Source organism: Meleagris gallopavo, chromosome 6 (genome assembly GCF_905368555.1).
Source record: "Meleagris gallopavo chromosome 6, MGAL_WU_HG_1.1, whole genome shotgun sequence".
NCBI classification, from domain to species: Eukaryota; Metazoa; Chordata; class Aves; order Galliformes; family Phasianidae; genus Meleagris; species Meleagris gallopavo.
Window position 1 is genome coordinate 17886086 of NC_139409.1, and position 13582 is coordinate 17899667.

Here is a 13582-nt window from a genome sequence, read left to right on the forward strand (position 1 = left end):
ACAGATTTTTCATAACAGAAAACTGAAAGTGACTGACAAGGTTTGAGATGGCCATAACACATTCATACGCTCAGTTACAACCATGTTTTCTTACACTTTATGAATAACACAATCCATTTTAGGTAAAAAATTCATTGTGAACTTAACAATGAGAAAAAGTTGGCTTTTTTGCCCTGAAAATTCACATGAAGCTTTAAATCCAAACCAATCTGAGCATTACGACTAACGCTGTAACTGTAAGCAGGCTACAACATAAACCCTTAGGAAAAGGCTGCTTGGAGATGTGCACATTTCTCTGCCAGACTACCATCAATATTTTTATAGTACGTTGATAAGAAATTCAACAGAAAAAGAGTTTAGCAACTTGGCAGTACCGTTTATGTCCAAATGCACAGATCAAAAAACGTTGAGAACTCCTGATGGAATGATGGTATCACAATTTGCTCATAGCACTTACATTCTTCTATCTGCATGGTTGTAATGACTAGTAACAGCCCATAAAGCCAAAAATGTTTCTCAAAAAACATAATCATGACTCTGAACTTGTGTTTTTAATGCCTCAATAGCCAGTAAGGATATTTTATTTAAATTTTTAAAAATCCGGGGGATCACATATTAATAGATTAATGAGGAAAGTTGAGATCGTATTGCTATCTTCTACCATATATCCAAAAACACTGTTGGTTTTGTGCTAGCCTGTAACAACAGCAAACTAATGCAGCAACAGTATGTAACAGCTTTCCTTCCACAAGGCACCTTTCCTTCTACAAAGAAGTGTTAATGAAACTACTTCCTATTCTGTGCATACACTTAGTCATATTAAGATCAGTTGTCAGATTTTCAAATACATTATCCAAGCACTGACAGACCAAACTACCTGATAACCCTGTACAAGAAAGTTTTTTAACATGAGGAAAACATCTCGTTTTAGTTGCATTTGTATTAGCTACCGACAGGAGAGGGGGATTCTGAATTCTTCTATAAATTCAGTGGGAGACTTCAAACATGCAATCACACATTTAAATTACCAGAACGCAGTGCAGAGTAAGAAACTAACTGCAGAACACAACTCAGAGATGGGGCTGCCAATGAAACCCAAAGGCAACACAAGCTGGGCAAAGACCAAAGCTGAAGTACTTGGTACGAATGTAAAAGTACCTCCAGAGCCTAACAGAATTCCACCACTGCTTTATGCTCTGACACACTGTGATATTATTTCTTGAGTTTCTCGTCTTCCTTTGGTTTATTCTCCTACTACTGCGCAAAGGAAAACACACTGAGGAATTTCGTATTCCCAACTTGCCAATGGCTTAATGCTGGCAAAGGTGACTTCTCCGAACTAATTAAAACTAACTACAGTAACTTTAAAATGCAGTTAAGAATATCTCATTGGGAATTCTTATATCTGATTTTCAAATGAGGAGCACCAGCTTTTACCTTGACAATCACTGCTTTTACTGCAGAAAAACTACAAAAAGAAAATTTAGAATCAACATGTTTCTTCTACCATCTTCACACAACATGTCAAATTAAAAACAGAAAACATTACCAATACAATACATCAAAACTTACAGTTCTCCCTTTCTTATTATCTCTAAAACAGCACCTGGATTTAGAAGCAGGACTTTGCATGCTTCCTTCCGTATTCAAATTCAGATATGGACCTGAACTTAAAGAAGTGCAATATTCTGCACCCAACTTACTTAATTCTCCCCCTCATTAGGAATACTTCCTAAACCAGACCTTTCTTGTTACCTTTTCAGCTCAGTGAGCACTGGCAGCACCCAGCCGCTATCATCAGATCTGCTCACTGAAACCATCAGTGAGACTCTAAATCTAAAGGAAGATACTAAACATAATACAATAGTAGTAGGTGGTTTAGATATGACTTCTTAAACTATTCATGTTCTGGTGTTCTTTTTCATGATCCTGAGGTTCCACAAAAGCAGTTAACTTACCAGTTAACTTTATTCAGCTCTTAAAACAACACAAAACTAATTCAAATCTTGGCTGATTTCACAGATGCTGTCAGCTCCTCTCTGCCTGAACTCCAGCAACTGATTTCTTCTGCACGTCTCCGTAAATTAACACTGCTATTTAAGAACATATACATGCAACAAACAGCTACTATGTCATCTTATTTTAAGACTAAGCATTAGAGACGTGCTAATAGTATTTTCACACACATCAGGCATTCAGACTAGTAAACTGGATTGAGAATGTTACCTCTCCTCCCATTTATTTACCACCTAGAAGGAGTCAGAGAACCAACACCATGGAGTTCACGTGACTGCTTGGGAGTTTATAATGAGAAACTACAATTTTATTCCTTAGTTCTGTTACGCATAAAGCAAAAGTGATTGTAACTGCCTTTCTTACAACATAAGCAGCAGAACTCAGTCTCTCTGTAATCACAAGAAGGGTCAGCCCGCTGACAAAAAATGAAACACAGAACATGCAAGCTCCTGCGCTGAGCTGGAAACCACCAACCGGTCTCACTAATCCAAACAAATCCTGTATCAGCCGCTGCGACCGGCATCCTCCTGCTGCACAACCACGACAGGAAGCCTCCCTGCCTACCAGGCAACCTCAGCCAAACGACATTCAAGGAAAGGCAGGCAGGGGCAGAAATCACATGACAGCTGAGCTGTCCCTACACACTGCCGCCTCCCAGTCCCAAAGACTCCTCAGCTACTGGCTGACAGTTTATCTAACTTGGGCAAGGCAGAGACAACAGGAATTGAGAAGAGGAAGAATGAAACAAAGCAACAACTGCCAGGCCAGAAGCCAGGACAGAACTCTGGGGGAAGAAAAAAAAGAAAAGATAATAAAAAAGACAGGAGTTTTCCTCGGATTGCAATAGGTGAGGCTGTCAGCAGGGTGCAAAGGACAGGGAAGCACAAGTACTGTGAGGTCCGAAGGGAAGGAGAAGGGACGGAAAACTGGAAGCACAGCTCCTTGTCTCTACCAGTCGCAACACAGGAAGTCACAGCGTAGGAAGTCTCACGTGAGGGAAAAGACAGACACACAGACAGACGGTGAGGCGCGGGATGACAGGCCAGGTCAGATCAGCCAGCATGCGGGCCTGCAGGCAGGGAAACGGCTGTGGTGCCACGAAGGGCCGCTGGGGGCGGGGGGCGGCCAGGGGCACGGACACGGGCCCAGAGGGCAGGGAGCCCGAGAGGAGGGCGCGGGCCCCCCGCCCACTCACCTTGATGCACTGCGACATTGCAGCCGTGCCCGTCGCAGTAAACGAGCGGGTTCTCGGCCCAGCCCCTCTCGTCGGAGCACACGCAGCAGCCGCCGATCATCTCCTTCATGCTAGTGGAGAACTCGCCCTCCAGTGACACCGGCAGCAGCAGCGGCTCGCTAGAGACCATCTAAGGGTTAAACACACCGCCGTCAGCGCCGCACACGCACACACGCGCTTCGCCCCCGCCTGTCCGTCCCCGCCGCCGTCCGCCCTCAGTCACTCAGCCGCCGCCGCCGCCACCACCGCCGCCACGGCGACGATTTCGGGCCCATGGCCGTGGGCCGAGCGCCGCTCCTCGCCCCCCCCCCCCCCCGCCCGACCCGGCGGCCGGGTGCGTCAGTCAGCGCGGGGCGGCCCGGCGGCGGCCGGCGGAGCGGGGCGGCGCGCAGCGGGCGGCGGGCAGAGCGGGCCGCGCGCAAGCGCACTGCGCGCCCCCGCGGGGAAGGCCCGGGCCCGGGCCTCCTCGCGATGGTTCGGAGCCGCCCAGGGAACGTGCGCGGCGGCCGAGCGCGCGCCCCCCCACCTCGGCTCCGACCGCCGCGCCGAGAGAGCGTGCGCGAGCGCGCGGGGCCCCGCCGCCGGGCCCGCCCGCCCCTCGCTTCGCCTCGCCCGGCCGCCACCTGAGCGAGGGCCCGGCCCGGCCGCGCGGCCCCGCACCCACCTCGGCGCGCTGCCACTCCGCCTCCGCCGGGCGCGCCATGCCGCCGCCGCCGCCGCTGCCGCCGCCGGGCGGGCCCCGGCCCCGCGCTCCCCGCGCCGCGGCCCGCTGCCGGGGCTGCTGGCGGGCCGGGCCGCGCCGCGCCGAGCCGCCTCCCCGCGTAGCCCAGGCGAGCGCTGGCCGGGCGCCGCGCTGCCCCCCTCCCCTCGCGGCGCGGGGGCGGGGAGGTGGCAGACATGCGCCCCGCTCCCACCGCCATGTCGCCGCTCGTGCCCCCTTCAGGGGACTGACGGAGTCGCCCCCGCCGCTCCCTCCTCCCGCCCCGCGACTTTTACCGTCCCGTTCGTTCGCGACGCGGCCGCGGGGCTCGTTCGTTACCGCCGCCAACTCGTACGGCTCTGCCTCCGTCCTCTCGCTCGCTGCGCACGCGGGAGTCGCGCGCTCCCGCCGCCCTCGCGCCGTTCCGCTGTCCGCTCCGTGAGGCCACGGAACGGAGGCGCCGGCGGCTCCGCGCCGCTCTGCTGCAGCGAGGCGGGAGGTGGGAGCGGGAGGGCGCCGGGAGGCGCGGGCTCGCACGCGGTTGTCCCGCCGCACTCGGAGGTGCCCGTTCCCTCCGGGAGGTTGGGTGGGATTTATTGATTTGGAGCGAGGTGGCATTGTTTTTTAAAATGTTTTTATTTATTCGGAGGGATGGGGGTATTTTTTATTATTTTAAGTTAAATTCTTGTATTTAAAACAAAATTAAAAATTAACCTTTAAAAAAAAATCGCAAAGCTGGTTGAGCAGAGGCAGCCCGCGCTGAGGACGGCCCCGAGCTGCACGGTGCCCCGCTGCAAGCAGGTACGGTGCTCCTGGCAGGGCTCGGGAGCACAGAAATGCACGCAGCCCTGCCTGGTCGTCCCTCACCCGCCTCAGGGCTGCTATATATTTATTTTGTTTCTGTATTTGTGTTGGGCCAGGAACCCTCACTGCTTTATCTTCCTTGCCATGCTAAAAGGCAGACATGTCGAATTTGCATGGTGACCGGGTGCTTTTTGTGACAGTTTTGCAGGGCCAGCTCAGTCGATACGGTATCTGAGCAAATCACTGCTGAGTTGCGTGCATTCCCGGACGCCTGGCTACCTGGGCCCATACATATATATGTGTTTTATGCGTTGTTAACTAACGTGTATGGGAGCAGGAAGAAGGGATCTGGGTAGGGATGTGCCCAGCTCCACCCCCAGAGCCGCAGTGCAGGCAGGACAGCTCGGGTCAAGCTCTTTTCTCTCCCTGAAAGTTTTAAGTGAAATTAGATAAATAGAGGCAGAATGGAGGGCAAAGGCAAGGGGAGTGATGGAGGCAGCTTCCTCCGTGAAGGCCCAGCCCAACGCAATTAGCACGGCCATTTGGGACACGCTATAGCATTTCTCTGGAAATGCTTGCTCCCATACCCATGAGTTTAGGCATTTTTAACACACTGGACAAAAAAAAAAATAATAATAATGGAGGGAGGATATCGGGATGTGGAATGTTTCAGTTTGCATAAAATAACGCAGTTAGTGCTCTCCAAAAAAGACCCTGCACAAAACCGCCCTATCTTCGTGGGGAACAACACACATTTGAACTCGGAACTATTTGTATGATAAAACATACAACGCTATTTTTATTACTTTTAAGGCCCATAAAAAAAAAATGCTGAAAATTGCAGGTGTGAGCAATTACTCTGCGAGGAAATAAAGCAGCCAATAGATCCCACTGCTTTAAAAAAAGGCAAATGATTTGAAGGTAGATGCACCCTCCTGGCCCTTCCTCGTTCGTGTCAAGAAAATGACATCTAATTTAAAAAGCATTCCCAATGATTCTGTTAACCCTGACAAGGAAAAAAAAAATCACGGTACAGCAGCAAATCTGTCCTTTATTTCCCTGACAGGTAAATTAAAATAAATATCCTTTTGAAAGGAAAACATATTAAGTATATTTTAATTTGTTGGACGAATGTATACATACAGTAAAGCTTGTATTGCAACAAACAGTTGTACATTTTTATCACTGCTTTTTTTTTTTTTTTTTTTTTAATTAATTGAGACGGTTTTCCTGCAACTTCCTCTTTGAACAGCAACGCGTGCAGCTGCCGGTAGCGCTGGGTTTGGGGCTTTGGCTTTTTTGATGTTAGTGATTCTGAAACCCAATTTCTGGCTTTATAAAAATGCATCACTAAAGCAAAAAATTAATTGCTTTGCAACAACTTGATTAAAGCCGCACCGAGGAATCAAGAATACGTCCATGAGAAGCCCGCTGCATTGTTTTCAAATAAAAATATTTTACTCAGAGTGTTTAACACCAGCTTAGCAGTGAACAGCTTGAAACTTTGCTTTAGTCCAAATTCAGTCAAACCGAATACACTGAACCATTTCATAAAGGATTTGTTGTATTTTTTTGTGGCTTTCTGATCAGTTCTTTCTACAGAGAAAATGTAAATGAACGGAAAGAAACTCCATAACTCCCAGCTTATGGTGCTGCGTAATATTTGATGGGGAAATTTAGATAACCTCTGGATAGTTCTGTAAGACAATTGTTTAGAAGAGACCTTTGAAATGCAAAATAGAAAAAGAAATGCATTACCACTAAATAAATTCTGCCACCGCTAAGCCCGTAACAGCTACGGAATCAGAAGGTAAAATCTTGTAGTGTATGTGTTCTTATGATTGTAGTATTTAATAAGCACTGACATGACACAGAAGGCCAATTTTCTGTTTGAAAAAAGAAGCCTGTCCTTCTTATAGTGATATATAAGAGATTAAAATAATTAGAGAGGAATATAATTCAGGGGGTAAGAATGAATAATTTCATTGTTAATCTAAATGCGAGGAGAAAAGCCAGTTCTCTTAAAAGAAACCTCCAGAATCTAACAGCCAGACAAGTTTGGTTATAACAAACATACAACGGGGTGATACATATTCACATTTTTTTAGATATTTTTGAGTAGAATTAATGCATAAGTCAATAAAAATTATACTGCCCACATGTAAAGCATTTTTAAAGTTGAAGGGATTCCTCACAAAAATGTTAGCATACAGTGCTGTGTGGCACTTCAGCTTCGTTAGCAAAAATAAAGAGGTATTCACCTTAAATTTTTACTAGCCATTCATCACTTCCAACAACAATGCTGGGATCTGCATACTTGCTTTAAATTTCACTGCTTTTTCTCTACAAAGTATACAATCACTGTAACTTCAGTGAATAAAACAAAGCACTGAACAAGCAAAAGTCTTTCCTTTACAGAGGCACATTATTGGTTGGATGTAAGCATCAGAGGAGTCCTCCACGGATAAGAGAAAAAGCAGAGGTTTTACATAAAATGTGTGCTGTATTAGAAAACATCAACTGACATCGGAGTTGGAATTGCTGAGTGGGAAAACTCACTTTACAGCTAATTCTTTAAAGCAAATTTCTCATCGCCATTTTTAGTCCATTTTCAACTTGCGACTTTGTTGGGAAATCTTTGATCTTTACCTCTGTACAAAAGGACACACTCTACACAGTGAGCGGATGCAACCGAGACCAGGAAAATTGCAATAACTCGGAGATTCTCAATATGTACAATAAACTTCCCCTGTTTATCTCTTTAAAATAGATTGATGCTCGTCTGCCTTTTGTTTCTGCGGGTTTAAATCATTAACAGTCTTCGTGGAAATACATCCTAATCGTGGGTACTTGCTCCATTTCTGGGAAGGCAGCAGCAAAATGGTCACCCTACACAAAGCAGAATGCGACTCCCGCGTGCTGACCTTTGCACGTAGCGCGTCCTAAATAGCAGTCCGCCTCGGATCCAACAAATTATTCCTGCCCATGTTCAGTTAGGATGGATAAGGCACGTCCACAACCCACGGTGAAGCATTAGTGCATCTGTATGTGCTTCCTCTTAAATTATACCAAGAAAGTAAAGTTTTCTTTTCCTTTCTATTCTTTAATATAATGGTCAAATCTGTGTTTAACACCCACCCAAATGAAAGATGCTGAATAATTAGAACGTTCTAACACTTCAGATGCAGTGACTTCACCACGGGCACACGTGACACAGGTACAGGTAGCAGCACCAGGGGTCACGCTGGCGCATCTCCTGGACACTGCGCCCCTCCACATCTCGTGCTATTTTCTTTTGTGTGAATGGAATGACAAATTTTGCAATTCGTCAGAGTGGAATGGAAGGGGGAAGAATTCCACCAACTAATGTATTAATTTTCTTGGTTTTAATTGCATTATCACCTTTGGAGACTTTAGTAAATTCCACTTAGCTAGCAGCCATGGGTAAGGGTGGTGGTTTTCAAGTACTGCCTCTGTTACTTATGTTGGCATTTAAATGTTAATTTCCGACCGAGGTTTACAGTAAACACCAAACAAGGGATTTTCTTTGAATGAACCATCTCAAACCAAAATTCTAAAGGAAAGGATCCTACACGGGATGTTTTTAAGCGCAGTGATTATTTCTTTGTGAAAGACTTAACATTCCCTAAGTGATAGAAGCTAAAAGATTTAGATGTGACAGTTAATTTATAATTCTCTACATTAAAAAGACATTTAAACGTTAACCACATTTTTATGTGAGTCAAGTCAAAGCAATGATAATTACAGTACGATACAAAAGAACCTGAAATAAACTTCCATCAAACCATATTGAATATTAATGTCATGCTAAGTCCTGAAAAACTGCGTTAGTAAACTCTGGAATTTAGGTTGTATGTAACTTAAACATAATATCGGGCTTTTCTTTTAAGCGTACATCACTGCAAAGTTTGGATTTGGGGAAGGTAGGTATTAATTGATTGGATTTTTACTAAATACATTTACACAGCATCATGCCAAAACCAAGCCTCTGATTACTTTTTCTGCACAGGCATACCTCAGCGTGGGATTTGCCAAATTAACATTCCATATAAATTAACAACCTTTTCTCATGTTTGTGGTGTTACGATGAACAGAGTGATACTGTATCATGTCACTGCTCACGTGTATTTGATTTCAATTTAGGAATCGTATCTCTGCTATCTGCCATGTACGAGAAATGACGTACTGAATTTCCCATCAAATATCTTAAATACAGACCTTTTTTAGGTGGATTTGTATAAAGAAAACACATATCTAATGTGGGCGTGGGAAAGGATAAGCTGGTTTGGTATATACTAAAGCAAATTGGAGTAAATCAACCGCATCCATGGGCTGCATCAGCAGTACCGCTCTGCTTTTCCCAGTTCCATTTGGACACAACAATGTTACTTTTTTATTTAAAGTGTTTTCTTCTCAACAAGGGGCCACCACTTCCCAATCGCAAAAACACGCCCCAGAATATGTTAATTAATTGTATTGTGTCTCTGAAAGAAAAGAGGTTGCCAAATGCAATAAAAAAAAAAAAAAAAAAAAGGTCTTTCGATCAGAGAGCTCCGTTCCCACTGGTTACCATCTAATTTCAATTCCCCACATATGTACATGGAAGAAATATATCTATGTAGATTGTGACCATGAGGATCTGCCTAAGTGCAAAATGCTGGCATGGCCACACTGGGATCTGGGAAGCCTCACATTGCTGGAGGACGGAGGGTGCAAGCCTCGGCCCGCGGTTTGTCACTCTTACGTGGGCACTGCAGAGTGGGGGACGTGGATCTGTTTTATACCGTGTTATTTCTCCATTAAATGTAACAATGATGCTCCTTTCCAAAAAATAATAATAATAAAAATTCCTACGTGAAATACATCAACACGTTCCACACAAATACAAAATAAAGAGCAACAAAGAATGGCATCATGCAGTCTCTCCCTGTATTTTTTTTTTTCCCCCATCTTCCCTTTCCATCACACGGCCTTTAAATAGTGATATATTCTTTCAGTAAATACGAGAGCATTAAATGTCTTTCTGAATGACGCTTTCTAAATTTGCAGTTACCTTTTGAAAATCGCCAAACAGCAATTAACAGTAAACGCATCTCCGGAACACTCAGCAGGAGAGGTAAAACAGAACAAATAAAAGCTTTTTTCCCTCAATTTTAAAGTTATTGCTTTTAGATGCTCCCGTGGTGTGGTTTTCCTATTAAATATTTCCAGCCTCCTCAACTTCCCAGTAACAGAAACGCATTTTCCCATCTGAACTACAGCGGGCTTTGATTTGGAGGAGTCCCACAAAGGAGCGGAGCTCACAAAGAGCGAAAGAGGAGTCTGGAGCTGCTATCTCAGACAATGCCCGCGAGCAGGCAACTTCCCGGGGGTGGGGGAAGTCACTGCTGAATTATTTTCAACGGTGATATCCATTAATATCATCCTTTAACTTCTTTTACTCCTGACTCACAAGCTTGCAAAGTCTTAATTTGGTGATAATACGTTAAAAAAAAAAAAATAGGTCGACAACACCAACTGTAATCCTTCCAAATGTATTGCCACACACTGTGAACTAACTCGCTAAAAATGATCACCGTTCTCCTAGAAAGGGCATCTTTACCAAAATCGCGCTCTCTAGAAACCATTCCCCCCTCGCTAAAAGAGCCCTTTCCGTATCAATGCTCTTCACGAACCAACGTGCGGGGCACATATCTCCCGCAGCAGAGCAGGGCACTTGTTGGAAACCGCCTCAGCATCGGCTCAGGGAGCTCTGCTCCATGCCAACACATGAGAAAGTTCTGGTCGGAACGGCATACCAAACTATTTAATTCCTAATTATTTTTAGGGGGAAGAAAGAAAGAAAATTAAAAAAAAAAAAAAAAGAGACAAACGCTTTTCCTAGAAAACATTTTTTTTTGTTTTAAGCCAAAATCCAACAATCACTTGAAAAACGAAAAGAGTGGAAAAATCCAGATTCGTGGTGCTTATATGGAACGGGACAAGATTAATCTCCATTTTTACAAACAGACCATTACGACGAGTTTCTTCCAAACTTCTCTGGCTACGTTTACGATTTCAAACGCTGCGGCTCAGAGCGGTTCCTGTCCATCCCTGCGAGCAGAGCTGCCCACCATCCGCCCACACACAGATGTTATTTACGCACGAGCCCGCGGCCGGAGCGGGGTTTTACCTTTGCAGTAACAGTGAGGTACGGCCCCACAGGAGCACGGCGCTCCCTCACCGGAGCCGCCGCGCTGCTGGCTGCGGGCTGCCGGCCGAGCTCCGCGGCCGCGCGGCGGGAGCTGCTCCCCTCTCCTCGGGCCGGAGGGCCCCGCCGGCCGCACGAACAATGGGAGCAGCCGCAGAAAGCCCAGCCGCTTCCTCGGGGTCCGGCACCGCTCTCCCGGGGCCCAGCGCGCTTCCAGCCCGGGTCCTCCGTCCTCCTACGGCGCCTTCCCGCGGCCCCGGGACGCCCGGCTCCCCTCGGAGCTCCGTCGGCTCTCGCCGTGCCGCCCGGGGCACCGCGGCTTTCTCCTCCCGGCTACTCACCCTCACACTCTATAGCCCTTAGCGCAAAGCGTGCCGCAGGGCGAGCGGGACGGCCGGGCTGGCTCGCGGCCAGCTGCGCTCCGAGCCTATCCCGGGGTCGGCGGGGCGGCCTATGGGAGCCGCGCTGCCCCGCTCGCCGCCCTGACCTCCTCCCGCCCCGCGTGCCGAGAGCGCAGCCGGCGGGAGGGGAGGCAGTGCCGCGCGGCTCCACCTGGGCTGCAGTGCGCGCCGCTTCCCTTCAGGGGACGGTGCCGCGCACGGCGGGCCGCGCGGCATTGTTCTTCTCTGACCCCGGGTCCCCGCGCCAGGAGAGCGGCCGAGGAGAGCCGGGAGGGACGGGCGGGCGGCGAGAGGACGAGGGAGGCCCACTCTGCAGCCCCCCCCCGCAGCGCCCCGTCCCCCTCGGGGAGCCACGCTCCGCTCGGTGCCGCAGGCCCCGTCCTTCTCCTCCCACGTGGACGTTCCCTCGGGGCCGCGCTCCCCGACTCGTACCGGGGCGGCGGTCGCAGCGCTCCGCTCCCCGCACGCCTCGACGGGTTCGGCCGCAGCGCTCCCACGTCACGCTTGAGAGCGGCGCGCCGCCACACAGCGGGACGCAGCAACGGACGGCACGGAGCGAGCGGAGCCACGGCTCCATTTAAATAATTGCATAACATTAGGATTTAACTTCCGACTGTTTACATTGGCGCGACTCGATCGGCGTCACGTGTGGCTTCCTTCGGGCCACCGAGGAGCGCCGTCAAGGCGAGGCGCGGCCCAGCCCTGCCCGCTCTCCGCGCTCGGCCTTTGTGCCGCTCCCGGCCCCATCTCCTCTCCTGTCCCTGCGGCTCGGAACGAGGAGCCGCCGGCGGCCCCCGGCCCTTCCTCGCACGTCGCCGTTAGAACGCGGCGCGGTCCCTCCCCGCCCCCACCGCCGTGAACGCCGCCGCCACGGGGCCGCCCCGCCCCAGGGCGCTGCCCCCTCTCGGACGGGGCCGGGGGGAGGGGAACGGCGGGGGAGGGGGCGTTCCGGGAGGCTCGAGCGCGGCACGAGCGCGGCCGGCGCGGGGCATTGTGGGTAGGCGAGCGGCCGGCGGCGGAGGAAGCGGCGGGAGGAGGGGAGGGGTCAAAGGTCAGCGGCCGCCGGCCCCAATGGCGGGCGGTGCCTCCGCGGGCGGGCGGGACTGGGCCGCACCGCTCTCTCCGCGCCCGGTTCCTCGGCGGCGCGTCGGGGCACTGAGGCACGGGACCGGACCGCGCGGGGTTCGGGCCGCCTTTGTTACCGGGGCTCGGCGTGGCGGCGCCTTTACCTTCCGCGCGCCCGTTGGCTCCGTGCCGCCGTCCGCCGTGAGGTGGCTGCGTGGTCGGGAGGGCCCTTGGGCCGCTCCTGGGCGCTACCCGCGCCTTGCGGCGTCAAGCGCCACCCCGGCGCGGGGCTGCGAACCGCCCGAGGGTGGGAAGGAGGGAAGGAGAGCGGCGGGACTCCGCGCCGCGGAGCGCGCCTTGTAAAGGTTAAACGCGGCGAATCCCGGCTCGGACGGGGAGCCGAGCGCCCGGTGAGCCCGGAGCCGGCCCTGCACGGAGCTCCAAGCGCAAACAAATAAGCGCGTCTCGCAGAAACATCGGTCGGGAAGTTTAAAGGGAAACAGCCCCGGGCGGAACTCGGTGGCTGGATGCGGAACCTCGCTGTGTTACGGTGCCCCTTCCTTGCACAACGGCCGCCGTGCCTCGCTGTGCTTGGTTTTGTTCTGGTTTGTTGGTGGTTTGTTGTTTTTTTTTTTTCTTCCCCGAACGCCGGGCAGACCCCGCTCTGCGTTCTCCACGCATCCCAATGGTGGCCCCAGGGCACCGCCCCCCCCCTCCACCACCAAACCTCGCTTTAATCTGATTACGATGGGATCTGCTGATACCGTGAATATTTGAGATGATCGCGGGCTCTCGGGGAGCGGGGGGTTCTGTGCTCCCCCCCACAGCGGCACCCCCAGGGCAGCTGGAAAATGAATGCAGAGGTGCCCCCCCGGTGCGGCCGTTCTATTTCCTAGGGTCGCGTTGTGACCACGGGGTAAATAAATAAGGAATGACGGGAGGGAAGGAGGCAGGAAGAGGGGCTTTTCTTTCATAGCCTTTGATTGGAATCGAAGCACTTTAGGGCTGTAAACATTCTGTATTTATCCAGCACACATCAGCGGGCGTTGTTTTATCACCGCCGTAATGACGGTGTCCTTTGGGCTGAGTGATGGCAGCGATAAGGGACGCGCCCGGCCCGACTCGGCGCGGTGCGCGGCGGTGGGAAACCG

General features: G+C 50.3%; 1 protein-coding gene across 4 annotated transcripts in view; it reads right to left on the bottom strand.

Moving 5' to 3' along the window:
- The window catches only part of MLLT10 (MLLT10 histone lysine methyltransferase DOT1L cofactor), a 114020-nt gene extending 109456 nt beyond the window's left edge, over positions 1-4564 (bottom strand). The window contains exons 1-2 of one of the 4 annotated variants that reach the window (XM_085227286.1): positions 3915-4564; positions 3212-3380 (exon numbers count right to left, since the gene is read on the bottom strand). In XM_085227286.1, the coding sequence (XP_085083412.1) occupies positions 3212-3380; positions 3915-3953 (208 nt within the window). In that variant the 5' untranslated portion in view covers positions 3954-4564. The remainder of the gene's footprint in view (positions 1-3211; positions 3381-3914) is intronic. The other 3 variants (XM_085227284.1, XM_085227285.1, XM_085227287.1) reach the window with 3 other exon arrangements.
- Positions 4565-13582: the final 9018 nt, after the last annotated feature.